The sequence below is a fragment of the Argentina silus genome, assembly GCF_951799395.1.
Source record: "Argentina silus genome assembly, chromosome: 11".
NCBI classification, from domain to species: domain Eukaryota; kingdom Metazoa; phylum Chordata; class Actinopteri; order Argentiniformes; family Argentinidae; genus Argentina; species Argentina silus.
Genome location: NC_139665.1, coordinates 13531595 through 13557836, shown reverse-complemented (window position 1 = coordinate 13557836; position 26242 = coordinate 13531595). Strand labels below are relative to the sequence as shown.

The following is a 26242-nucleotide window of genomic DNA, read 5'->3' as shown; positions in this document are numbered from 1 at the left end:
TTCCCAAGGATTCTTCATCTGTTCGAGGTGATTTACTGTATATGATGTCCCTGACATGGTCACCATCACTTACAACGTGTAATTCACTACTGTACAATTAAAGGGGCAATCTGTGACCGCTTTGTGGTGGTTTGAATCACAGATTGCCCCTTAACAAATAATAATAAAAACAATAAAAGAAAAAAAGATTTTTGTGTGTGTGTGTGTGTGTGTGTGTGTGTGTGTGTGTGTGTGTGTGTGTGTGTGTGTGTGTGTGTGTGTGTGTGTGTGTGTGTGTGAGCATCTCTCTCTCTCTCTCTCTCTCTCATTTCGAACCCATTTGGTGATCACAGTATGAAAAATAGTATCACAGACCCATGTTCACCACTAGATGGCAGTATTACTCTGAGCCATGCTACAGTACTCCCTGTCTGCCCCCTCTTTACTGATACTCCTGTCTCCTCTGTCTGATCTCTGACTACTGTTCACTTAATTCAAGGAGAACACTGTCTGTCTGTGGTGTCTGTCTGTCACAACACAGGCACTTTTGAACTGCAGACATTTTGAAAGAATCATAGATGACCCCTATTTTACAGCCCTGTTTCAGCTGGTATTCAGCTGGTATTTTCCCCAGTTTATGTTAAGGCACTATGTGGTAACTATGTGGTAACAAGGAGTACACCTGTACTTTCTGGTACTTTCCTCAATAAAAGCGGCACATTTGTTCACTACAATGCTTCCTACTAAATGGCATAGTGATGCTTGAATCAGTGAATCTAAAATAAACTGAGTTTAATTAATATGCAGTTATCAATAAATAATGGTTTTACCTACTTCAGTACTTTTTTTTTAAGAAAGTACCTGTTTATACCAGGCTTTAAAATCAAGGTTGACAGAATCATCATCACCACCTACATAACATTGAAACATCTTTATTTAACTTAAAGGTAAGTGAAATAGCAATCTCAGTGATTTGAATCCTGCATCATTTATTGTCTTATTATTCTCACCAATACCACTTAAAATCATTTGATATTACAACTAAATAATGGGCTGTTGCTCTCACCCAGGTTATGGGACTTTTTTATGTTGAGCGCTATTTTCAGTTCAGAAGGCCGAATCTAAGCCTCTGTAACTTACCAAAGTAGTTCAAAATGTTAATGTTAAACTGGGTTTCCCTGATTCTGATGCTTGGCCGACAGACTCTGCCCACTGTCTCTGTGCCAGTCCCAGTGATTGGCCCACCCATCTGTCAATCACCCAATGCATCTAATGAAGCATATGTGATGCCATTTATAAGTGTACTCCTCTCCGGCATATGCACACACACACACACACTCTCATTCACACACCTTCTCATATACTCTCACACACTCAACAACATACTCTCATGCACAATGACTTTTCACTCACACTCTTTTCTCACTGTTTGAGTATCACTCTTACTCACTAACACACTCTCACAGATCAAGCGCCGGGTTCTGTAGGTAAGCCCTCCTCAGCGATGTCTCTCAGCTGCAACATCTTCAGGATGCCGTCTCCTGCTCTCATCATCCCCGTTCCATCACCGATCCATACGGAGCAGCGGTGGACACTGCATCAGGCACGTATCAGGACACCTAACCACCAGGCGTCACTCTGGGTCCTCCTGGCACTGCACCAGCCACCTAACCACCGGCCACTTTTCTGGGTCATGGTCAGCCTCCTGGTCCTGTCCTCCTGTCCTCCGTCTCTGAGTATGGTGGAGAGGACGGAGTGGAGGATGAAGACGATGGAGAGTGAGGTGGAGAGGCGTTTTAGCTTTTACTAGATTTGTATCTGTCCCATGTATAAAGTATATATCAGCATAGATGTGTTATCTATTAACTTAACAGATGGAGAGGCTGTCTGGGTCAGGGTCGGGGTCGGGGTCGGGGTCGGGGGGATCAGTGTGTGAGAGTCTGGGTGACTCTGAGCCCGCTGTCCTGGTGTCTGAGGGGGACGTGGTGATAGGAGGGCTGTTCCCAATCCACTACTTGGTCCCGGAGCCACAGCACAGCTACAGAAACAAGCCTGAGCAAAGACCTTGCAGCGGGTGAGCAGGAGACATGCTCCAGTCTGATTCAGTACTTTATTTAATAGAGATTTCGCTTTAAATATTTGCCAGGTAAGTTAAAATACAGCAGAGAGGGGGTTTTATCAGATAGTATAGAAATCCTAAAGTTCTGTTAAATCAGGAAAAAATAACCCTAAAAAAATGCCCAGTGGAGTTTTTGCCTGACATGCTGCAGAAGTGTTTGTCAATTTCTCTCCTGTTGAGGAGAAAATACTGTAAAGTATTATACTGTATGTCATTTGGATTTTCTCATTCTGTTTCAGCCACTCTCCGACTCACTGTCTCACAACTAAGATTGATGATCATAACCCCCCCTCTCTTTCTCTTTTTTCTCTCTCTCTCTTTCTCCCCCTCTACTCTAGTTTCGACCACAGAGCCTTCCGTTGGGTGATGACCATGGTGTTTGCAGTCGAGGAGATTAACCGCAATTCGACCTTGCTCCCCGGAGTGAAACTGGGCTACCGCATCCTGGACAGCTGTGACCATGTACACACCAGCCTGCGAGGGGCACTGTCCCTGGTCACTGACCCTTTCTCTGAGAGGGGGAACATGAAGGAGAGGATGGAGGAGAGGGAAGAGGGAAGTAGGGAGGGGGGCACAGCTGTGCCCGGGTGCCTCAAGAGGGATACGGCACACAAGATGGAGCTGAGAACAGAGCAGAGGATGGAGGGAAAGTTGGAGGAGAGGATGGAGGAGAAGGGAGAAGGGGGAACAGAGGGGACTGTGGCCCAGCCCTGGTGCCTGGCTGGAGCCCCTGTGTCTGCTGTGATCGGCTTGGCCTCCTCCTCTCCCACACGGGCTGTTGCTCACACCCTGGGCCCCTTCAGTATCCCCCTGGTTAGAAAGGGATGGAGGGAGGGATGGTGGGAGGGATGGAGGGTGGGCTGTCACGTATCATGTACACTATATACAGTATACATGTTTCACACATACAGAATGTACTGAACACAGATATAATAAATTACTTCTGTGGTAAAGACTAAGTTAGATGTCTGTCTCTCTCTCTCTCTCCTTCTGTCTCTCTGTGTCCCAGGTGAGTTACTTTGCCACATGCACCTGTTTGACTGATAAGAGTGTCTACCCCTCCTTCCTGCGTACGGTGCCCAGCGATCTGTTCCAGGTGCGAGGGTTGGTCCAGTTGGTCACCCACTTTGGCTGGCGCTGGGTGGGCACCGTGGGCACCCAGGTAAGACGATGGCCACAGTTATAGCAGAAAATGTTGTGCTTTACTCCTACTGCTATCTCTTTTCATTGAACCAGTACTACCTGTGTGTGTGTGTGTGTGTGTGTGTGTGTGCGCGTGTGTGTGTGCATGCGTGCGTGTGTGTGTTCGTGTGCCAGGATGACTACAGCCGCTATGGCATCCAGGCCTTCTCCAGACAGCTGGAGGAGCAGGGTGGCTGTCTGGCATTCCACCTCACCATCCCCAATTCACCCTCCCCGGCTGGGCTACAAGCCCTGGCCGACAGCCTCCAGAGCTCCAGTGCCCGGGTGATCGTAGCATTTGCCAATGAGGGGCAGCTGCTGGGGCTGCTGTCTGAGGTGACTTCCCCTCTTACATTGTCGAGTGCTTTTAGCACTTGGGAAACACTGTCTAAATCTGTTTAAATGTCAGGTTTGAGTTTACTGACACATACTGTACATACAGTATCAATACTATATCAATACAAACTGAAATCCATGTGGGTAATAGATGACCAACAATGAATTATACAATTAACTTAATATTAAATTAAAAAAAAAAAAGTTTTAAGTTGGGTAAATCCAGTGACGTTCCACTTTGCTAGTGTTTTAGCTTTTACTAGATTTGTATCTGTCCCATGTATAAAGTATGTATTAGATTAGATATGTTATCTATTAACTTAACAGATGTTATCCACTGACTTACGGTAAATTGCAAAATATGGAATTTAATTTAAACCGCTGCACATTCAAACTTCTGGACATTTCAATGCACTGCTTTATGTTCCTACCACATTTTCTAGGGGCCTCTTTTTTTGTCTGTCACCACTCTAGTCGACATGGCAAATCGCCATGTCAAAAAGTCAGGAAATCTGATTGAGCAGCATAACTCTAAATCTGACCTATGCACTGACAGCGTTTTCACTGCTGCTGTAATAGCTTTGTTGGGCTACTGTACTTCAAACAACATAGGCTACACTCAGCACTGGGCATGTCCTTTACTTCTCTCAAACAGCCTGATACTTACTTTTCAGAGAGCTAATAGACAGTTTTTTTTCTTTTTATCTTGTGGTGCAAACATTTGCTATAAAAAATGCTACATTTTCACACAATCTGTTTTAATTAAAACTTTCTTAAAATTGCCTATATTTAGAAAGTCATCACTCGAGTCGACATGGCAAATTGCTTTGACAAATATTCAGTAAAGCTGGAGAAATTATGATTTTGATGAAAAACAGCCTTTTTAAATGCAATGTGCAAGAAACACGTAAATATGAGACACAGTCGCTAGCCCTAACCCTAGTACATACCTAATAACACAGAATAACCTTTAAATTAATATAATTATGAATTTATTATTAAAATATATGAATAATGTAGTGAGAACATATATCCCTTCCTGTGAACATACAACCCTTCCTCTTCTAATCTGTCTACTCCTCATCATTACTAGCTGGCCCTGAGGAACTTCACTGGGATCCAGTGGGTGGCCAGCGAAGCTTGGGTCACCGCCAGCCTGCTCACCTCACCCCACTTCCAACCGCTTCTAGAGGGAACCCTGGGCTTCTCCTTCCCCGGAGTCAGCATCCCAGGACTGGAAGAGTTCCTGTTGACGGTCCGCCCCTCGCCAAGACAGGGCTCTGAGTTGGTCAACCTATTCTGGGAGGAGCTGTTTGGGTGCAAGCTGGAGTTTGGGGAGGATTCTATCAGAGGAAAGGTTGAGAGTAGCCTGATTGAGGATGGTGGTGGTAACCCATTGGATAGCCCTTTGAACGAGGATGGAGATGGAGATGGAGATGGCTCTAGACTTAACTCAACAGTTAGCTCTGCTGGGGAGCCCTTGGGATCCACTAGAGAGACTGGTGGTCGTGGGTCTAAGAGTGCTGCAGGGACCCCTGTGTGTACTGGCTCTGAGTACCTGAGGGACACTGAGAGCAGTTACACTGACGTGTCCCAGGTCAGGATCTCTTATAATGTGTATAAGGCTGTGTATGTCATCGCCCATGCTCTGCACCGGCTACTGCATTGCGACTCAACAGGACATAGTCAAGCCCAAGGGAGGTGTCAGACCAGCAAGTCTTTTACACCCAGACAGGTATGGTGTGTGTGTGTGTATGTGTGTGTGTATGCATTTGTGTGTGTCTGTGTGCACGTGCTTGTGTTTTAAGATAATGTAATATCAAACCCCACCAGCTAAACCATCTTTCAACTGTGTTGCTTTTCTGTCCCCTCCGGTTCTAACTCTCCCGCTAGCTCTTGCAGTACCTGAAGAGGGTGAATTTCACCAACCAGTTTGGTGAGAAGGTGCATTTCGATTCCAACGGGGAGCCTGTCCCACTCTATGACATCATAAACTGGCAGAGGGACGGCAGTGGGTCCATCAGGTTCTGTGATCTTATTTTTGTTATGGCTCCCTTTGATTAACTAAAAGTGTGTTTTGTGGGAGGCAGGATGTGTTGTGTGTGCGTGGTGGGCAGGGGGGTGGGGGGTGGGGGGGGTTGGCAAGGGAAGATGACCCTTCCTTTGGTTTAGGGAGGATGGCGATTTTGTACCCACATGAAGGATTGCCGTTATATGCATACAATTCAATGTCTTTGAATTTTTTAATTAAATTGTGTTAATTAATTAAATGATTGATTACAAATAAAGGTTCCAGAAAGTTGGGAGTTATGATGGCTCTGCACCCCTCGGGCAGCAACTACTGATGAAGGAAAGCGCCATTGTGTGGATGGGAGGGCAATCACAGGTGGGACTTCTCTCTCTCTGTTTTCATAGGTAAGGGTTTCACAAATGTGACTTGCCAGGTTGTTAGCAGCAATCTTTACTTAAAACATTTCTAGAGTTGCCTGTCCTTGAAGGAGAAACTTTTGAAGAACCCTTTTTGGTTTCATATAGAACATTCTTTGTGGAAAGGGTTCTACATGACACCAAAAAGAGTTCTTTAAAGGGTGCGCCTACAGTGGCAAGCAAAGAACCCTTTATGGTTCGAGGAAGAACCCCTTTTTTTCAGTTCACCTGTATGCTGTCTCTCTGCAGGTGCCTGTTTCCCTGTGCAGTGACCCATGCCTCCCTGGCAGCAGACAGGCCCGGCGTCCGGGGGAGCCCTCCTGCTGCTTCGACTGCCTGCCCTGCGCAGACGGACACATCAGCAACCAGACGGGTACAGTAGACACAGGGACACACCTTCTAATCGTCTGTTAATGTACTGGTCCTGTGTTGATAAATCTTTGCTACTTTGTGGGTATCTAGAAAGATCTTAAGTGTCTTAAGAAAAGTACAATACATGTCAAATGGAATCGTTAGGGTTAGGGTTAACCCATTATACATTATGTTAGGAAAAATTGTGTGTGTGTGTGTGTGTGTGTGTGTGTGTGTGTGTATATGTGTGTGATTACTGTATATCCATGCAGGTTCAACAGAGTGCACCAAGTGTCCTGAGTTGTACTGGTCAGACAGAGACAGGGTTAACTGTGTCGCTGGCGTGGAGGATTTCTTGTCCATCTCTGAGACCATGGGTGCCATCCTGGTCTCGCTCTCCCTGCTGGGCGTTGTCACGACAACAGTCATCACAGTGATCTTCCACCGTTTCCGCGCCACAGCCATAGTGAAGGCCAACAACTCGGAGCTTAGCTTCCTGCTTCTCCTGTCACTCAAGCTCTGCTTCCTCTGCTCGCTGGTGTTCATTGGCCGTCCGTCGATATGGGCGTGTCGTTTTCGGCAGGCTGTGTTTGCGGTCAGCTTCGTCCTCTGCCTCTCCTGCCTCCTGGTCAAGACCATTGTGGTTCTCCTAGCCTTCCGGGCCAATTTACCTGGTTGCAGCAGCCTGAAGCTGTTCGGGCCCCCCCAACAGAGGGCACTCATCCTTTGCACAATGGCCCCCCAGGTAAGGTTGGAATTGTTCACCCCAATAACTAATGTTCATGACAATAGGATCATGATGACTGCTTCATCTGAGAGTAAAAACATATTTTTGAGGAAGCATTTGATCTCAATGTTGAAAGCACATCATGACTGGGCACAACTTCTCCCTCAAGGTGTGCCTCTGTGCAGGCTGGCTCTCTTTGGCATCTCCCTTCCCGTTCAAGAACACCTCCTACCAGGGTACCACTGGGAAGGTTAGGATGATTTCAGATAATGGAATGGATATTCTAGCTACAGTGCATAGCACTTCTCCAGATACAGTAGAAGCTAGCTCGTAACAATGTCATAACGTAATCATAATTATTGATTTGTCTCTCGCTCACCTTAGTTAACAGTTCTCAAGTACTATAGCTTTACTATATCCACAGGCTTTTAGGTACTGGTATCAGGTTCTAGGTTTAGATGTTTCTATGTTGGGAAACATGTAATGTTATGCTATGTTACACCATGCCCAAAAGGTCAGCTCTTATGTTTTAGTTTAACCTGCTTGTTTTCCTCCCTCAACACAAACGGTTGGGCGGCCACTGGAGTTTCAGCAACTCTGGATCTGGCCCAATAAAGTATACTGAGATCAAGCATCAATCATTTTATTTATTTTGAAGGTGGTGCTGGAGTGTAAGGAGCCCTGGCCACTTGGTTTCCCTCTAGTCCTGGGCTATATTGGCTTGCTGGCCTCCCTCTGTCTCCTCCTGGCCTTCCTGGGAAGGAAGCTTCCGGACACATTCAACGAGGCCAAGCTCATCACCTTCAGCATGCTGATCTTCTGTGCAGTCTGGATCACCTTTATCCCAGCTTATGTCAGCTCTCCTGGGAAATATACTGTGGCTGTGGAGATCTTTGCTATCTTAGCTTCTAGTTTTGGGCTGTTGTTGTGTATCTTTGCACCAAAATGTTACATCATCTTATTGCGACCTGAGAGGAACACCAAGAAAGGGATAACTGGGAAACCATCGAGATTAACATGATTTACAAGATGTTTGTGTTTACATTAATAAGAATGGTTGCTAAGGGTAACTCTAACTCTAACCCTAACCCTAACCCTCACCCGAAGTCACAGTCTAGGATTAGTTCTGTTGTTTAATGGGAATTTTAATTAATTACATACATTTTCCCATCAATTTTGTATGAATGTGATGAATGCAGAATGAGCTTAGTGCAGCTGTCTTACCTTACCATAACCCAGAATATATGGTTGTTTTACTTAATTGTTTGTAAACAAAGTCTTGGAAAACTAACCACTATGTTTAGCTTTGAAATATATTTAAAACTATGGGGTTAATTGCTACCAACTTTGACATGGGGACAATCTTGAGATGGTCACTTCTTAAATCAGAGAGGTGTGAAAGAGATCATCCTGTTTGCCACCAACATTTCCCCAGCCTGTGAAAACACACCTGCCTGTGATCTGCTTGTTAAATCATCCAGATTGTTGCCAAAAATGTCAAGGTGACATGCCCCCCTCCAGCTGACGGTTTAAACTGGTTTAATTTCAACCTGCTTTTTGACCAGACTATAAGTGCATTTCACCATAGTTGGAAAAATGCTGTTTGGCGCAGCATACAGGACCACTCAGAGGGCCGGCCAGTAAAGGTAAGAGAACACAGAAAACAAAGCGTCAACGAGAAGAGCAGAAGGAAATTCAGCTCTGAGTTGTTGGCCCGGATGATGGCCGACGCCCGGTGACGGTAGAACACGGTTGCTGTGGCGACTGCCAGGCAGGCCCCGCTCACTGATAATTCTGAGGACCCTGTGAAAGGATAGGAACTCTACTGTACATGCTTGGTGAGACACAGGTCTCTGTGGGGGTTGGGCCAAAATTCTCCAGGGCAGGAGAGACAGTCTGGCGTGATTGAATAGGGTTTCAGCGAATAATGTATGCAGGGGTGCATATCCCATATTGAGATGTTTCCCTCATCTCCTTCAGAGAACCTGGTTTACAGTACATAACCCATATATTTTCATCAAGGAATACAATTAGTGACAATGTTTTGGGGTGTTTTCTCAACCTCACCTGTCTCTTCTTAACCAACTTCTGTGGGACCATCTAACATTTTACAGATTTGTTTTGTTTATCCCACTATCTCATATTATATACTATCTATGCTACTATACAATTTTGTTGATCAAGACTGAAACACGTATAGCACAACAGAATATGTAAAATGTATGCATAACACTACATGTTACAGACTTAGAACAAAGTGTAAGACCAAAACAAGTGAATCCATCAAAATGAGTTAAAAAACCACCTCTCTGACTAACAAAGTCCACTGTCTCTAATAGGCCAAACAATGACTCAGCCTTTTCTGAGTGTCTTAATCTGTTACTGAATGAATCACTACAATTCTCCTCTTTACAATCAGCAATATATTTCTCCCTCCTCAGAGCCAAGGCAATTAAATTCCCTAATTCCCTCCACATTCTATGTGTTTAATTCTCTTTTCCCATATGGCACTGTTGCTGCCTGTTTTAATTCATTATCTTTGTAAATTGTTACGGTTTAATAAAAACACTTTTCAGCAGCTTTTGAAGTCAGGATGTTTTATTCAATGACAAATTGCATTCATTAATTATTCTTTCAATAGATAGTGCCTGTGCAAGCTGAATCCTTGAGCAGAAACAGAATATATGCAGTGTTATTTCACATGACATGATGGTTCTATCAAATACATTTTTTTGTGGAAGGAAACACGAATCTGAGATGACTTATCCCCAAGTAGATCAAAGCCACACATAAAAGCAGACCACATCAAAACGGCACAGATTAATATTTCATCAACACAAAAACATTACTTGCTTAAACTGAGCATTAGTGTAATAATCTGTTACATTCTATCTTTGTAGCCATTGAGAGTCTCATGCGACCCTATAAGTTAGAACATAGGAATAGGAGATGTTGGAGGAAGGAAGCTTATATCTCTCTCTGTCAAGAGTCCAGGGTCGCCTCATTTTCTCTGCATTTATTTAAAGCGTTAGTTTGGGATTTTTTTAACCAAATGTATGCTTACTTACATACTTACCAGCAGTGCTGTCGATTAATGGGTACTATTTTGGAACCTGTCTGTGCTGTAATTCATATGGAGTGCCTTCAATCTATAGCATTCACCTCATGGGCCACAATACAACAGCAAGAAGACGTCGGTTGAAAAAGCACCCAAAAAATATGTTTCACCACAAAGTAATGGATTAATTTTACTTAAAAATGATGGTATTAAAAATCTGATTAGCTCTGATGGCCTGCCACCACTTTATTATTAGTTTTAAGTATCATGTGGATTTTATTATTATTATTATTATTATTATAATTATTATTATTATTATTATTATATATATATTTTTTTTATTATTTATTTTATTTGGGTGCTTTTTGGACAGACTGAACTTGTCGCAGTAGCATTGTGGTTCTTGAGGAAAATGCTATCGGGTGAAGTTGTTCCAAATGGAACTCAGCAATCGACAGCACTGTTGGTAGAATACATAGATATGGTTCAAAAACCTGAACCAACCCTTTACGTGCAAATTTAAAAAAGGAGACAAGGAGAAGGAAGACCACTTTCAACTATTGGTCTGCAGATTCTATGTCTTTGGTATGGCCCAGTCAATTATACAAGAAGTAGAAAAAATATTAGGATGTATTATCTATTTTTCCTATTGACTTTATCTTAGGTCTACAACCAACTTTATTCTGGTCAGTGTATGGGGTTATCTTCTATTTTACCGGCCCATTATAGCCTTCTTCGTATTCATCTCGGGCCTCAAAAGGATGATGTAACACTTTGGCCCGAACAGTGCCACCAAGAGGCCGAAACTGGAGGCCAGGATGGCAAAGATCTCCACTGCATCTGCATACTTCCCAGGGGAGCTGACATAGGCCGGCACAAAGGCCACCCACACGGCACAGAAGATCAGCATGCTGAAGGTGATGAGCTTGGCCTCGTTGAAGTTGTCCGGAAGATTCCGGGCGAGGAAAGCCAACAAGAAACTGAGGAAAGCCAGCAGGCCGATGTAGCCTAACAACACAGCGAACCCTGCTACCGAACCCACCACACACTCATACACAATCAAATCGCTGTGGTAACGTGTGTTTTTATGTGGCGTTGGTGAGGCAGACACCAGCCAGGCAGTGCAGATAGCTGCCTGTATAGAGGTGAGAGCCAGGACTGTTCCCCTCTGCTGCCCAGAACCAAACCACTTCAGACTGCCTTCCCCTCCAGGCTTGGAGGCCCTGAAGACAGCCAGCACCACCATGGTCTTCACCAGTATACACGACACACAGAGAACAAAGCTGATCCCAAACGCAGCGTGCCTCAGCTGACACGTCCACAGCCTGGGTCGACCAATGAAGAGCAGCGAACACAGGAAGCAGAGTTTGAGAGATGCCAGAAGCAGGAAGCTGAGCTCAGAGTTGTTGGCGCGCACCACAGGTGTATTCCGATGCTGGGCGAAGATTCCAAGGACAATGGCACAGAATAGGGTGCCAAGCAACGAGGCGGTGGTCAAGCAGACGCCCAGAGGTTCATGGTAAGAGAGGAATTCCACCCCCTTGGGGATGCAGCGGTCATTCAGGGGGTTAGACCAGAAGTCCTCAGGACACTTGAAACACTCAGCTGAGTCTAAGAGAGAGATACAGAGAGACAGAGGGAGAAAAAGAGGGAGAGAGCAAGAGAAAGGGGGAGAGAAAGAGAGATGAGGATAATTTCAAATTTCCTTCATGTTCAAATGCCAAGTATATTTGACCCCACACATTACAGTGGTGCACTAACCAGTCTCATTGCTGACCTCCCCCTCAGCACAGGGGATGCAGTCGAAGCAGCAGACAGGCTCTCCCTTCCTCCTGGCCACACGGGTGCCTGGGGGGCAGCTGTCACTGCAGACTGATCGTGGTGGCTACAGGGAGAAGGGGCATGTTGATAAACAACTTCACATTCAATACATTTACAATTACTTTGGAAGAGCTACCAATGTAAGAGCTACCCAATGCTGTCATAATAATTTAACAGAAGTAGTCACCACAGCTACTTATCTTGCCATCTTGTCACACAACTTGTTATTGTTATATTATTACCAAAATGTTATGCTATTATTATTTCACTTTTTTGAAACTGACCTTTCTTGATTCAAAGTTCCAGAATATTCTGTCCTCGTCAAGTTTGAGCACGTCATCTGGAGGGGCTGACTCATCAACCACGCCGACATTCTGGGCCTGTATGCTTCCGTCTTGGAGCCACGCCCAGTTCATGATGTCATAGATGGGCAGGGCGTCTCCATTCTCATCAAAGGACACGCGATCGCCGAACCCCGTGGTAAAGTTGACCCTCTGCAGGTAATGCACCAGCTGGCCACACGGTGGAGATAGGACAAAGGGAACAGAAGGGAAAAGCAATAGAGATGTTGCTTTGTTGGAGAAGGTAAATTGAAAATATTTTACAGTACCATTGTTTGAGTGTGTGTGCGTGTGCGTGTCCGTGTGCGCGTGTGCGTGTGCGCGTGTGCGTGTGCGCGTGTGCGTGTGCGTGTGTATATCACACCTGCCATGGCTCCAGTCCCTGTAGGCTGGCGCAGCTGTGCCCGCTGAAGGGCCCTCTCCCTTGCACACACTGCAGTAAGTCATGGAGGGCGTATGCCAGGGCATACACAGCCTTATACACGTTATACTCGGGTCTGAGCTCTGAAACATCCCCGTACCCGGTCTCCACATCATCCAGGTCCTCCTGTCCAGTACATACACCACCTCCACCCTCCACCCATTCAGAGTGTAGGGGTGGAAACCTGCACCCAAACACCTCCTCCCAAAACTGGCTCACCTTATCAAAGTAGAGGAAGATTAAATACAATAGACAAGTATTACTAGATAAAGACATGGATAAAGATAATGACATAAATGAGATAGATAAGGAAGAAGTGAAATAGATACATTAAATATATATCTTAGTTCACCCATTTTTTATGAAACTAGATAATATGATGTGATAAACTTGCCATGCTGTTGTCATGATCAACGTTAGTGTCAATTCCAGGCCGCACGTTAAACAGGAAGTCCCTGAGCCCAGGTATCTCTCCGCGGCGAATAGAGATGCCCAAAGTTCCCCCCAGGTAGGGCATGAGGCGGGGGGTGTAGAACACAGAAGCAGCGCTCCAAGCCTCACTGGCGATCCACTGTCGACCTGTCACATTCTGCTTCACCACCTTTTAATCACAACACTTAGCATTACTGAACAATATTCTGGGCTAACAATAGCACAATTGAGTAACTCTTGTATTCAGCTTGTAATAGGCATTGAAGTACAAATAGTTAGCTCCATAGTTCCTCCCGATTTTAGGGTGTCAAATAGATACATACATGGTAAGTGTAATTGCATGTTGTTACTAACTGAGTAATTACATTGGTTGTTACACTTTTTTCTGTCATGTTCTACCATGTCAATCTTGCTAACAGGAGTGTCATAAAGGAAGTTGATTCTGTTCGGACCTCCTCTTTTCAAAAAAGATCTTTTCACAACAGTGCATTTTCCAAATGATCAAACAAGATCATCATCCATCATTTCACTGGACCAACCTCTTCCACCAGCTGTAGCATGTAGGCCTGGTTGGAGAAAACCACCAGAACACGAGCTGATGATCTTCGGATCACACTGACTATCCTCTGGAGTTCCTCTGGGTCATGGTCCCTGGGCAGAACCTCTGAGTAGGCTACACAGCCCCCTCCGGACTGGGCCAGGCCAGAGTGGAAAGAGCGGGCTGCATGAATGCCATAGTCATCACCACTGAACAAGAGTCCGACCCAGGTCCAACCGAACCGCCGTAGGATCAGGATCATGGCACGCACCTGGAGTGACATATGTGAGGATCAGCATTTGGACAAAACATAATTTATAATGGAGACTCTTATCATTATCTTCAGTCCAGGAGACATACAGTACAACGTCCAATAATGACATAGAAACCAGGATGTGCCAACTGTTCTAATCGTTTCATTTAGTTCTCTTCACAGGGAGATCTATGTTGCCATAGGTGCAAATACGTACTTCCCGAAGAATTCTAATTCACCTTTAATTCATGATATAGCTAACTGTCTAATCCTTCTTGGTCTCACCTGAAAGGCATCGCTAGGGATGGTTCTGAAGAATGATGGGTACCGGTGCCGGTCACTCAGACAGGAACATGTGGCGTAGTAACTCACCTGTGAGAGGTACAGTAGAGTCAACACATACGTAGGACATTTACTTCTGTTTCTGTTTGAACATTCACTTTTCTAGTATGAAGAAACTTAGAACTCAAGTACGATTAATACAAGACATGCACAAACATTTAAAAAACAAACTATTAATTTGAAAAATATAGGTATAAAAAACCAAACACAAAGTAAAAGCAGTTGATTCAATATGTGTCAGAGAAATCAGATGGATGTTTGCCCAAAACTATATAAAACATTGTTCTTCTTTCAGAGCTCTTAAATCCACAAAAATGCTGTTACAACTCAGTGTAGTCTCAAAGAGAAAAGGAATTTACCATGGGTACACGGAAGAGCCCTAGAATACTAGAGATGGCTATGGAATTGGTCGACCCAGGATCCCCCACAATCCCTATGACTGGGGGTGACCCCAAACAGCTCTCGTCCAAAGAGAACTCCTCCTCGGTCCCACTGGCCAATGACATGGCACCACGGAACGCCACACCAAGTTTGAGGCAGTTGTCAAAAAGATTGTATCCGAGGGTGACGTTTGGGAGCAGGTTGGGGTTTCTGTTGATCTCATTGACGGCGAAGGCCATGGTCTGAGCCTGCTGGAACCCTGCAGCCATAAAACTGACAGAGAGGGAACATTGATGAACTCATTACTACACACACCTAGTTAGGTAGTTAGGAATGAAGTAAAATTTGTGTTTTACCCTTAAAACGTATAATTCTCAAGTGTTAAACTTTTTTCGAAAATGTCGACTTTGTGAAAGTGTAAAGAATTTACATTTCAAGTTTTAACCCTCCAGACAAATCTGTGATACCCTTAGACAACAGCACTTTTTTCTTGTTTTGTTTTTGGTCAATTCTATTTCAACCCCATCAATTCAGGAGTCAATCGAAATTGAAAATTGAACACCTCATTGAAAATAAATAACACATTTTTTGCCCATGGGTAACCACTTAATTTGTTCTGGTTGCTGCCTTGTTGCTGGCAAAGAGATTAGACAAGATGAGTTCCTGTATAAAAAAGATGTGAACAATCCAAACTGTTCCCGCTGAGTCATCGACATACATTATTTGGTGAGAGAGGTCTGTAGCTCAGAGCAACTCACCCCTGGCAGATGGGCTGCTGTGGCTCTGATGTGAAGGACAGCTCTGGGAACACGGTGAAGTAGTGGACCTCAAACAGACCGCCTAGAACCACGTCCCCCTCCTGGTACATCCTGCTCAGATGGAAGCGCTCCCAGAGACTACAGGAGGAAGAGGAGGAAGAGGAAGAGGAGGAGATCAAGAGTAGTTTAAAGCACAGATACAGACAGATATGCCGAGAGACCCACATGACTACCTTCTATCTCTATCTCCCCACCTCTCTCTTTCACTCCATCTGTCCCTACATTTTATAGACAGTGTAATGCCAACCTCTGTGGAGATCAGGGGTAACGTCATTGTTTAGTCTTTCATGAGGGGAGGATCTTACACTGTTACACAGTAGGGCAGGTGTGAAGGGGGCCAGCAGGGGTTGGAATTGGGGAGGTGATGTAACCTTCAAGGGTGTTAACATTTTTTGAAAAACCAAGTATTCTTTATCTGTTCCAGGTGATTTACTGTATGTGAATCTGAAGGTCACCATCACTTACAATGTGTAATTCAATAATGTACATTTAAACGTGCAATCCCGATTGCCCCTTTAAGAACAAAAGATTAACAAAAGATTATCATTTTGTGTGAGCATCTCTCTCTCTCCCTCTCTATCACTCTCTCTCTCTTTCTCTCTCTCTATGTGCCGGCCCTATCTTGAAACCCATTTGGCGATCAGAATACGAGAAATGGTATCACATATCCATGTTTACCAGGAGATGGCAGAATCACTCTGAGCCATGCCATAGTATTCAAATATTCTCATGGTTGTGACAGGGTTGCCTTGTAGTTTGTCACATTTTGTGGACCATTCCAAGTCTGCCCTTTGACCCCTTGAGCAAGTACTGCTGTTCTCACATTTGATTGCCTCATCTCTTCAGCCATTAAAGGTACAGAAACATGTAGGTGTTCCCAACTGTATAGAATTGAATATACAATTTAAAATGAACATACTGTTTGATGCCCCAAATAAAAGGATTTTCATAGAGGAATACAATTAGTTTAAGTTTTTGGCTCATCTTTTTGTTTATTACACGATCTCAAGTCTAAGACCAAAGCAAGTTAATCCACCAAAACTACAGTAGTTAAAAAACACCTCTCACAACAAAGTCCACTGTCTCTAATTGGCCAAACAATGACTCAGCCATTTCTGAGTATTTTCATCTGTTAATGAATGAATTATTACAATTGTTGTCTTCACAACCAGCAATGTATTTCTCCCACAATTTTCTCAATATCTTTGTCAATTGTTACGGTTCAATAAAAACACATTTCAGCAGCTTTTAAAGTCAGAATGTTTTATTCAATGACAAATTACATTCATTCATTATTCATTCTTTGGAGAGTTCCTGTGGAAGCCGAATCATTGAGCAGAAACAGAATTAATGCTGTGTTATTTCACATGATATGATGGTTCTATCAAATACTTTATGTGGAAGGGAACACTAATCTGAGATGATTTATCCTCCAGTAGATCAAAGCCACACATAAAAGACAACATCAAAACGGTGCCGGATTAATATTTCATCAGCAGTAACATTACTTGAACTGAGCAATAGTGTAATAAAAACAAATCAGATACTGTGCCTTCTGAAAGTATTCAGACCCCTTCACTTTTTCCACATTTTGTTGTGTTATAGACTCAATTTAAAATGGATTAAATTAAAATAATTTGCCATCAATCCACACACAATGCCCCAGAAAGACAAAGCGAGAACACGTTTTTTGAAATTTCAGTAAATTTATTAAAATTGAAATACAGAAATACCTCATGTACATAAGTATTCAGACCCTTTGCTATGACATTCTTAAAATTAGCTAAAATGCAAAAATGTCATCAACAAATCACTCACTAAGTTGAATTGAGTCAATCTTGGGGATGTCAGTACCAACTCAGCAAATTTCATAATTTTCTCTTGATCCTGACAAACTCCCCAGTCCTTGCCAGTGACAACCATACCCATAACTTGATGCAGCTACCACTATTCTTCACACGAGAGATGGTGCGGAAGCTGCATTGCATGTGCTGCATTTGCACCAAACTTAATACTTTGTAGTCACTTTCTTTGCTGTATCACTTGAATTCATTGTTACAAACACAATTATGGATATGAGATTATTTTCCATTAAGGCATTCTTTTTGGCCACTTGGTTATAGACCAATTTTGTAGAATGACTGAGATGATGTTGTCCCATCGACTGTGCTTTTTCCTCTCCACCATTCAACTTTCTAGATTTTTGTAAGTCTCCCCAGGACTCAGGGTCGCATTCCTGAGCAGTTTTGTTCCTCTCCATTTGCTCAGTTTGGAATGACAACCTGATCCACACAGTGTGTAATTGATTCCTATGCAAATCAGAGATACAATGATATTAATTCCAAAATTACATGAACTATTATCCTCGCATTAAGATGGACTCAATTAAACTTAGTGAGTGATTTGTTGATGACATTTTACATTTTAGCTCATTTTAAGAGTGTCATAGCAAAGGGTCTGAATACTTATGTGCATGAGGTATTTCTGTATTTCAATTTTATTAAATTTACTGACATTTCAAAAAACGTGTTTTCGCTTTGTCATTCTAGGGTTAGGGTTAGGGTTGACCCCAAAGGGTTATTGTTTGTGGATTGATGGCAAATTCTTTTAATTTAATCAATTTTAAATTGAGTCTATGACACAACAAAATGTGGAAAAAGCGAAGGGGTCTGAATACTTTCCGAAGGCACTGTATATTCTATGTTTGTAGTCATAGTTGTTGATGATGTCCAAACTAATGTAATAAGTTTGGACATGGACGTAGGAGACCTTGGAGGACGGAGGTTTATCCAAACTATCAACGTCCAGGGTCGCCTCTTCATCTTCTCTACATTTATTTAAGCACAAGTTTAAAAAAGGAGAAGAAATGTTGGGCTACAGTATGTAGGTTCTCTGAAGGAGATGAGGGAGACATCTCACGATGGGATATGCGCCCTTGCATGGGATATGACTTAGCAAGAATTAGCACAAAAAAAAAGTAGTGTCTCAAGCGCGATTTGAACCAGCAAAGTTCGGGTTGCAAGTCAAACGGTTAATTCTATTGACTTTATCTCAGGTCTACAACCAACTTTATTCTGGTCAGTGCAGAGGGTATTCTTCTATTTTACCGGCCCATTATAGCTTTCTTAGTATTCATCTCAGGCCTCAACAGGATGATGTAACACTTTGGCCCGAACAGCGCCACCAAGAGGCCAAAACTAGAGGCCAGGATGGCAAAGATCTCCACTGCGTCTGCATACTTCCCAGGGGAGCTGACATAGGCCGGCACAAAGGCCACCCACACGGCACAGAAGATCAGCATGCTGAAGGTGATGAGCTTGGCCTCGTTGAAGTTGTCCGGAAGATTCCGGGCGAGGAAAGCCAACAAGAAACTGAGGAAAGCCAGCAGGCCGATGTAGCCTAACAACACAGCGAACCCTGCTACCGAACCCACCACACATTCGTACACAATCAAATCGCTGTGGTAGCGCGTGTTTTTATGTGGCGTTGGAGAGGCAGACACCAGCCAGGCAGTGCAGATAGCTGCCTGTATGGAGGTGAGAGCCAGGACTGTTCCCCTCTGCTGCCCAGAACCAAACCACTTCAGACTGCCTTCCCCTCCAGGCTTGGAGGCCCTGAAGACAGCCAGCACCACCATGGTCTTCACCAGTATACACGACACACAGAGCACAAAGCTGATCCCAAACGCAGCGTGCCTCAGCTGACATGTCCACAGCCTGGGTCGACCAATGAAGAGCAGCGAACAAAGGAAGCAGAGTTTGAGAGACGCCAGAAGCAGGAAGCTGAGCTCAGAATTGTTGGCACGCACCACAGGCGTGTTGCGGTGCTGGGCGAAGATTCCAAGGACAATGGCACAGAATAGGGTGCCAAGCAATGAGGCGGTTGTCAAGCAGACGCCCAGAGGTTCATGGTAAGAGAGGAACTCCACCCCCTTGGGGATGCAGCGGTCATTCAGGGCGTTAGACCAGAAGTCCTCAGGACACTTGAAACACTCAGCTGAGTCTGAGAGAGAGAGACAGAGAGACAGAGGGAGAAAAAGAGGGAGAGAGTAAGAGAAAGGGGGAGAGAAAGAGAGATGAGTGAACCCTCAGGATAATTTCAAATTTCATTCATGTTCAACTGCCAAGTATATTTGACCCCACACATTACAGTGGTGCACTAACCAGTCTCATTGCTGACCTCCCCCTCAGCACAGGGGACACAGTCGAAGCAGCAGACAGGCTCTCCCTTCCTCCTGGCCACACGGGTGCCTGGGGGGCAGCTTTCACTGCACACTGATCGTGGTGGCTTCAGGGAGACGGGGCATGTTGATAAATAACTTCATGTTCAATGACACTGACAATTAATGTGGCTCCCCAATCCAAGATCTACCCAATGCTGTCATAATAATGTCATTACATTTGTTAGAAGTATTCACTACAGCTGATGTCAGGGCGGCTTATCTTGCCATCTTATCAAATGTAATGTTTACATTATTAACAAAATGTTATGCTATTATGATTCAGGTTTTTTTTCTAACAAACATCATAACTGACCTTTCTTGATTCAAAGTTCCAGAAGATTTTCTCTTGGTCAAGTGTGAGCACGTCATCTGGAAGGGCTGACTCATCGACCACGCCGACATTCTGGACATTTACGCTTCCGTCTGGGAGCCACGCCCAGTTCATGACATCATAGATGGGCAGGGCATCTCCGTTCTCATCAAAGGACACGCGATCACCGAACCCCGTGGTAAAGTTGACCCTCTGCAGGTAATGCACCAGCTGGCCACACGGTGGAGATAGGACAAAGGGAACAGAAGGGAAAAGCAATAGAGACGTTGTTTTATTGGGTAAATTGTAAGTAATTGAAAGTAAATTGACAGTTTTACAATACCATTGTTTGAGTGTGTGTGTGTGTGTGTGTGTGTGTGTGTGTGTGTGTGTGTGTGTGTGTGTGTGTGTGTGGTTTGTGTGTGCGGGTGTGTGTGTATATCACACCTGCCATGGCTCCAGTCCCTGTAGGCTGGCACAGCTGTGCCCGCTGAAGGGCCCTCTCCCTTGCACACACTGCAGTAAGTCATGGAGGGCGTATGCCAGGGCATACACAGCCTTATACACGTTATACTCGGGTCTGAGCTCTGAAACATCCCCGTACCCGGTCTCCACATCATCCAGGTCCTCCTGTCCAGTACATACACCACCTCCACCCTCCACCCATTCAGAGTGTAGGGGTGGAAACCTGCACCCAAACACCTCCTCCCAAAACTGCCTCACCTTATCAAAGTAGAGGAAGATTAAATACAGTAGATAAATATCACTAGATAAAGATATATATAAAGATAATGAGATAAATGAGATAGATACAGAAATAGATAAGGAGGAAGTGAAATATACATTAAATATATACTCACTGAACACTTTATTAGGATCACCTGTACACCTTCTCATGGTGGAGGTGGTGTAATGGTGTGGGGAATGTTTTCTTGGCACACTTTGGGCCCGTTAATACCAATCAATCATTGCTTGAATGCCACAGCCTATTTGAGTATTGTTGTGAATCCCTTCATGGCCACAATTTACACAATCTTCTAATGGCTACTTCCAGCATGATAATGCACCATTTTACAAATCAAAAGTCGTCTCAAACTGGTTTCATGAACATGACAATGAGTTTAGTGTTCTTCAGTGGCCTTCCCAGGCACCGGATCTGAATCCAATAGAACACCTTTGGGAGGTGGTAGTACAGGAGATTCACAGCTTGAAAGTGCACCTAAAAAATCTGCAGGAATTGCGTGATGCAATCATGTCATCATGGACCAGAATCTCAAAGGAATGTTTCCAACATCTTGTGGAATCAATGCCACGAAGAATTGAGGCTGTTTTGAGAGCAAAGGGAGGCCCTACCCAGTATTAGTAGAGTGTTCCTAATAAAGTGTTTGGTGAGTGTATATCTTAGTTCACCCATTTTTTATTAAAGCAGATATATATATAATATGACGTGATAAACTTACCATGCTGTTGCCATGGTCAGCGTTGGTGTTGTTTCCAGGGCTTACGTTATACAGGAAATCCCTGAGCCCGGGTATCTCTCCATGGCGAATAGTGATGCCCAGAGTTCCCCCCAGGTAGGGCATGAGGCGGGGGGTGTCGAACACAGAAGCAGCGCTCCAAGCCTCACTGGCGATCCACTGTCGACCTGTCACATTCTGCTTCACCACCTTTTAATCACAACATTTAACATTACTGTACACAGGCAATATTCTGTAACGTAATAACGATAGCAAATATGATGACTCTTGTATTCAGCTTGTAATAAGCATTGTAGTACATATAGTTAGCTCCATAGTTCCTACCCATAGTAGGCCTTTATGAATTTTAGTTTTTCAAATCAATACATGCGTGACAAGTGTAATTGCATTTCGTTTATAGCTTACTGAGTAATTACGTTGTGGTTGTTACCAAAAATGTTATGTCTTGTTCTGCTTTGCCTATCCTGCCAACAGGAGTGTCACAATGGAAGTGAACATTTGGAACTTGAACATTTGGAACATGTTCAAGTTCTTGAACATTTGGACCTCCTTGTCCTCTTTTCACAACAGTGCATTTTCCAATTCATCAAACAAGATTATAATCAATCATTTAAATGGAGTAACCTCCTCCACCAGCTGTATCATGGAGGCCGGATTGGAGAAGACCACCAGAACGCGAGCTGATGACCTTCGGATCACACTGACTATCCTCTGGAGTTCCTCTGGGTCATGGTCCCTGGGCAGAACCTCTGAGTAGGCTACACAGCCCCCTCCGGACTGGGCCAGGCCAGAGTGGAAAGAGCGGGCTGCATGAATGCCATAGTCATCATCACTGAACAAGAGTCCGACCCAGGTCCAACCGAACCGCCGTAGGATCTGGATCATGGCACGCACCTGGAGTGACATATGTGAAGATCAGCATTTGGACAAAACATATTTTATAATGGAGACTCTTATCATTATCTTCAGTCCAGGAGACATACAGTACAACGTCCAATAATGACATAGAAACCAGGATGTGAAACACTTTATTTTATTTTATTTATTTACTTTATTTTATTTTAGACTCTCGGTCCAGTTTCCAGTCAGCTGTATTCACAGGGAACTCTATGTTGCCATCAGTGCATATGTGTACTTACCGTATTTGCTGAAGAATTCTTATTCACCTTTAATTGACGATACAGCTAACTGTCTCATCCTTTTTTGATCTCACCTGAAAGGCATCGCTAGGGATGGTTCTGAAGAATGATGGGTACCGGTGCCGGTCACTCAGACAGGAACATGTGGCGTAGTAACTCACCTGTGAGAAATACAGAAATACAGAGTCAACACATCGGTAGGACAAGCACAGTACAGTAGTATTAACAGTACTTCTGAGCATTCACTTTTCTAGTATAGAGGAACTTAGGACTGAAGTGTGATTCATACTGGACATAAACAAACATTTAAAAAGCAAAAATTCATTTAAAAAATTATAGGTATTAAAAAACAAAACAAAGTCAGAGCAGATGGTTCACTATGTGTCTGAGAAATCAGATGGATGTTTGCCCAGAAATATATAAATCATAGCTCTTCTTTCAGAGCAGAACTACACTATCCACTAATCCACTAATTTACCATGGGTACACGGAAGAGCCCTAGAATACTAGAGATGGCTATGGAATGTGTCGATCCAGGATCCCCCACAATCCCTATGACTGGGGGTGACCCCAAACAGCTCTCGTCCAATAAGAACTCCTCCTCGGTCCCACTGGCCAATGACATGGCAGCACGGAACGCCACACCCAGCTTGAGGCAGTTGTCATAAAGATTGTATCCGAGGGTGATGTTTGGGAGCAGGTTGGGGTTTCTGTTGATCTCCTTGACGGCGAAGGCCATGGTCTGGGCCTGCTGGAACCCTGCAGTCATAAAACTGACAGAGAGGGAACATTGATAAACTCATTACTACACACACCTAGTTAGGTAGTTAGGAATGAAGTAGAATTTGTGTTTTACCCCTGAATTCTCTAGTGTTACATAATTACATGGCGACTATGTGAAAGTGTTAACAATTTCCATTTCCAGTTTGTCCAGTCAAATCTGTGATAAGCTTCGATGACAGCACTTCAAGCTTGGGGTCACATCTATTTTAACCCCATCAATTCAGTGACTCAATCAAACTTAAAATCAATGAACCAATTGATTGAATCGATTAACTTAAAATGCTCATTGAAAATAAATAACACTTTTTGGGTGAAAATTCTATTACAATCCTGAATCAAAGTGGTTTTAAGCCCATGGGTAACCACTTAATTTGTGCTGGTTGCTGCCTTGTTGCTGGTTAAGAGATTAGACAAGAAGAGTTCCTGTATAAAAAAGATGTGAACAATCCAAACTGTGTCATCGACATACATTATTTGGTGAGAGAGGTCTGTAGCTCAGAGCAACTCACCCCTGGCAGATGGGCTGCTGTGGCTCTGATGTGAAGGACTGCTCTGGGAACGCGGTGAAGTAGTGGACCGCAAACAGACCGCCTAGAACCACGTCCCCCTCCTGGTACATCCTGCTCAGATGGAAGTGCTCCCAGAGACGACAGGAGGAAAAGGAAGAAGAGGAAGAGGAGGAGATCAAGAGTAGTTTAAAGCACAGATACAGACAGATATGCAGAGAGACCCACATGACTACCTTCTATCTCCCCACCTCTCTCTTTCACTCCATCTGTCCCTACGTTTTATAGACAGTCTAATGCCAACCTCTTGGGAGGTCAGGGGCAATGTCATTGTTTCGTCTTTCACAAGGGGAGGATCTTACACTGTTACACAGTAGGGCAGGTGTGAAGGGGGCCACCAGGGGTTGGAATTGGGGAGGTGATGTAGCCTTTAAGGGTGTTTACAGTTTTTGAAAAACCAAGGATTCTTCATCTGTTCCAGGTAATTTACTGTATGCGAATCTGAAGGTCACCATCACTTACAATGTGTAATTCAATACTATACATTTAAACGGGCAATCTGTGACCGCTTTGTGGTTGTGTGAATCCCAGATTGCCCCTTTAAGATTAACAAAAGATTATCATTTTGTGTGAGCATCTCTCTCTCTCTCTCTCTCTCTCTCTCTCTCTCTCTCTCTCTCTCTCTTTCTCTCTCTGTCTCTCTCTTTCTCTCTCTCTATGTGCAGGCCCCATCTTGAAACCCATTTGGCGATCAGAGTAGCAGTAAAGCAGTAACTAGAGGACATACCTGGCACCTGGGCACAGAGACTAAGACAGCTCATCCAGCACCCCTGTGGAGCTTGGAGAAAACACAAACACACACCACACACACACACACACACACACACACACACACACACTCACACACACACACACACACACACACACACACACACACACACACACACACACACACACACACACACACACACACACACACACACACACCCTGTAGTCACAATCCACTGTGGTCTTCACTGATTCTATTTTCTGCTCTATCTGATCCTCTGAGAGCACTGTCTGTCTGTGCTGTCTGTCTGTCTGTCACAACAAAGGCAGTATTAAACATTTTGTGGACCAATCCAACTCTATAGGTCTGCCCTTTTACCTTCCCCTTGAACATGTTTTCAAATATTCTCATGATTGTGACAGGATTGCCTTGTAGTTTGTCACATTTTGTGGACCATTCCAACTCTGGAAGTCTGCTCTTTGACCCCTTGAGCAAGTACTGCTGTTCTCACATTTGGTCGCCTCATCTCTTCAGTGATTAACGGTACAGAAACATGTAGGTGTTCCCAACTGTTAACAATTTAATATACAAACTAAACATACAGTTTGATGCCCCAAATAAAAGGATTTTCATAGAAGAACACAATTCATGTAAGTTTTTGGCTTATCTTTTTGTTCATCCCACAATCTCAAGTCTAAGACCAAAGAAAGTTAATCCACCAAAACTACAGTAGTTAAAAAACACCTCTCACAACAAAGTCCACTGTCTCTAATAGGCCAAACAATGACTCAGCCATTTCTGAGTATTTTCATCTGTTAATGAATGAATCATTACAATTGTTGTCTTTACAACCATCTTAATTCTCTCAATATCTTTGTCAATTGTTACAGTTCAATAAAAACACATGATATGATGGTTCTATCAAATACTTTATGTGGAAGGGAACACTAATCTGAGATGATTTATCCTCCAGTAGATCAAAGCCACACATAAAAGACAACATCAAAACGGTGCCGGATTAATATTTCATCAGCAGTAACATTACTTTAACTGAGCAATAGTGTAATAAAAAAAAATTCAGATACAGTTCCTTTGGAAAGTATTCAGACCCCTTCACTTTTTCCACATTTTGTTGTGTTATAGACTCAATTTAAAATGGATTAAATTAAAAGAATTTGCCATCAATCCACACACAATGCCACAGAAACACAAAGCGAAAACACGTTTTTTGAAATTTCAGTAAATTTATTAAAATTGAAATACAGAAATCCCTCATGTACATAAGTATTCAGACCCTTTGCTATGACATTCTTAAAATGAGCTAAAATGCAAAAATGTCATCAACAAATCACTCACTAAATTGAATTGAGTCCATCTTGGGGATGTCAGTACCAACTCAGCAAATTTCATAATTTTGTCTTGATCCTGACAAACTCCCCAGTCCTTGCCAGTGACAACCATACCCATAACTTGATGCAGCTACCACTATTCTTCACACGAGAGATGGTG

General features: G+C 43.6%; 3 protein-coding genes across 3 annotated transcripts; 1 reads left to right on the top strand and 2 right to left on the bottom strand.

Annotated features, from left to right (window-relative positions):
- Positions 1-1483: 1483 nt before the first annotated feature.
- On the top strand, positions 1484-8142 carry olfcu1 (olfactory receptor C family, u1; the record flags this gene model as incomplete). Its single annotated transcript, XM_083681178.1, has 13 exons — positions 1484-1762; positions 1956-2053; positions 2437-2657; positions 2826-2911; positions 3108-3260; positions 3416-3616; positions 4710-5351; positions 5510-5640; positions 5906-6002; positions 6293-6416; positions 6667-7139; positions 7291-7371; positions 7780-8142. The coding sequence occupies 13 exons, from the start codon at positions 1484-1486 to the stop codon at positions 8140-8142; spliced, it is 2949 nt and encodes a 982-aa protein (XP_083537304.1).
- Positions 8143-10891: 2749 nt separating this feature from the next.
- LOC310812199 (extracellular calcium-sensing receptor-like) lies at positions 10892-15576 on the bottom strand (the record flags this gene model as incomplete). Its single annotated transcript, XM_083680616.1, has 9 exons — positions 10892-11790; positions 11941-12064; positions 12285-12512; positions 12706-12981; positions 13157-13363; positions 13734-14003; positions 14271-14357; positions 14687-14981; positions 15467-15576. The coding sequence occupies 9 exons, from the start codon at positions 15574-15576 to the stop codon at positions 10892-10894; spliced, it is 2496 nt and encodes an 831-aa protein (XP_083536742.1).
- Positions 15577-18629: 3053 nt separating this feature from the next.
- LOC310812204 (extracellular calcium-sensing receptor-like) lies at positions 18630-24059 on the bottom strand (the record flags this gene model as incomplete). The annotated part of the gene is made up of 9 exons (XM_083680623.1): positions 23968-24059; positions 23154-23448; positions 22750-22836; positions 22161-22430; positions 21519-21725; positions 20506-20781; positions 20062-20289; positions 19690-19813; positions 18630-19528 (listed from the first exon to the last, which is right to left on the bottom strand). Exons 2-9 carry the CDS (start codon positions 23442-23444, stop codon positions 18630-18632), a joined length of 2382 nt encoding a protein of 793 aa, XP_083536749.1. The 5' UTR covers positions 23445-23448; positions 23968-24059.
- Positions 24060-26242: the final 2183 nt, after the last annotated feature.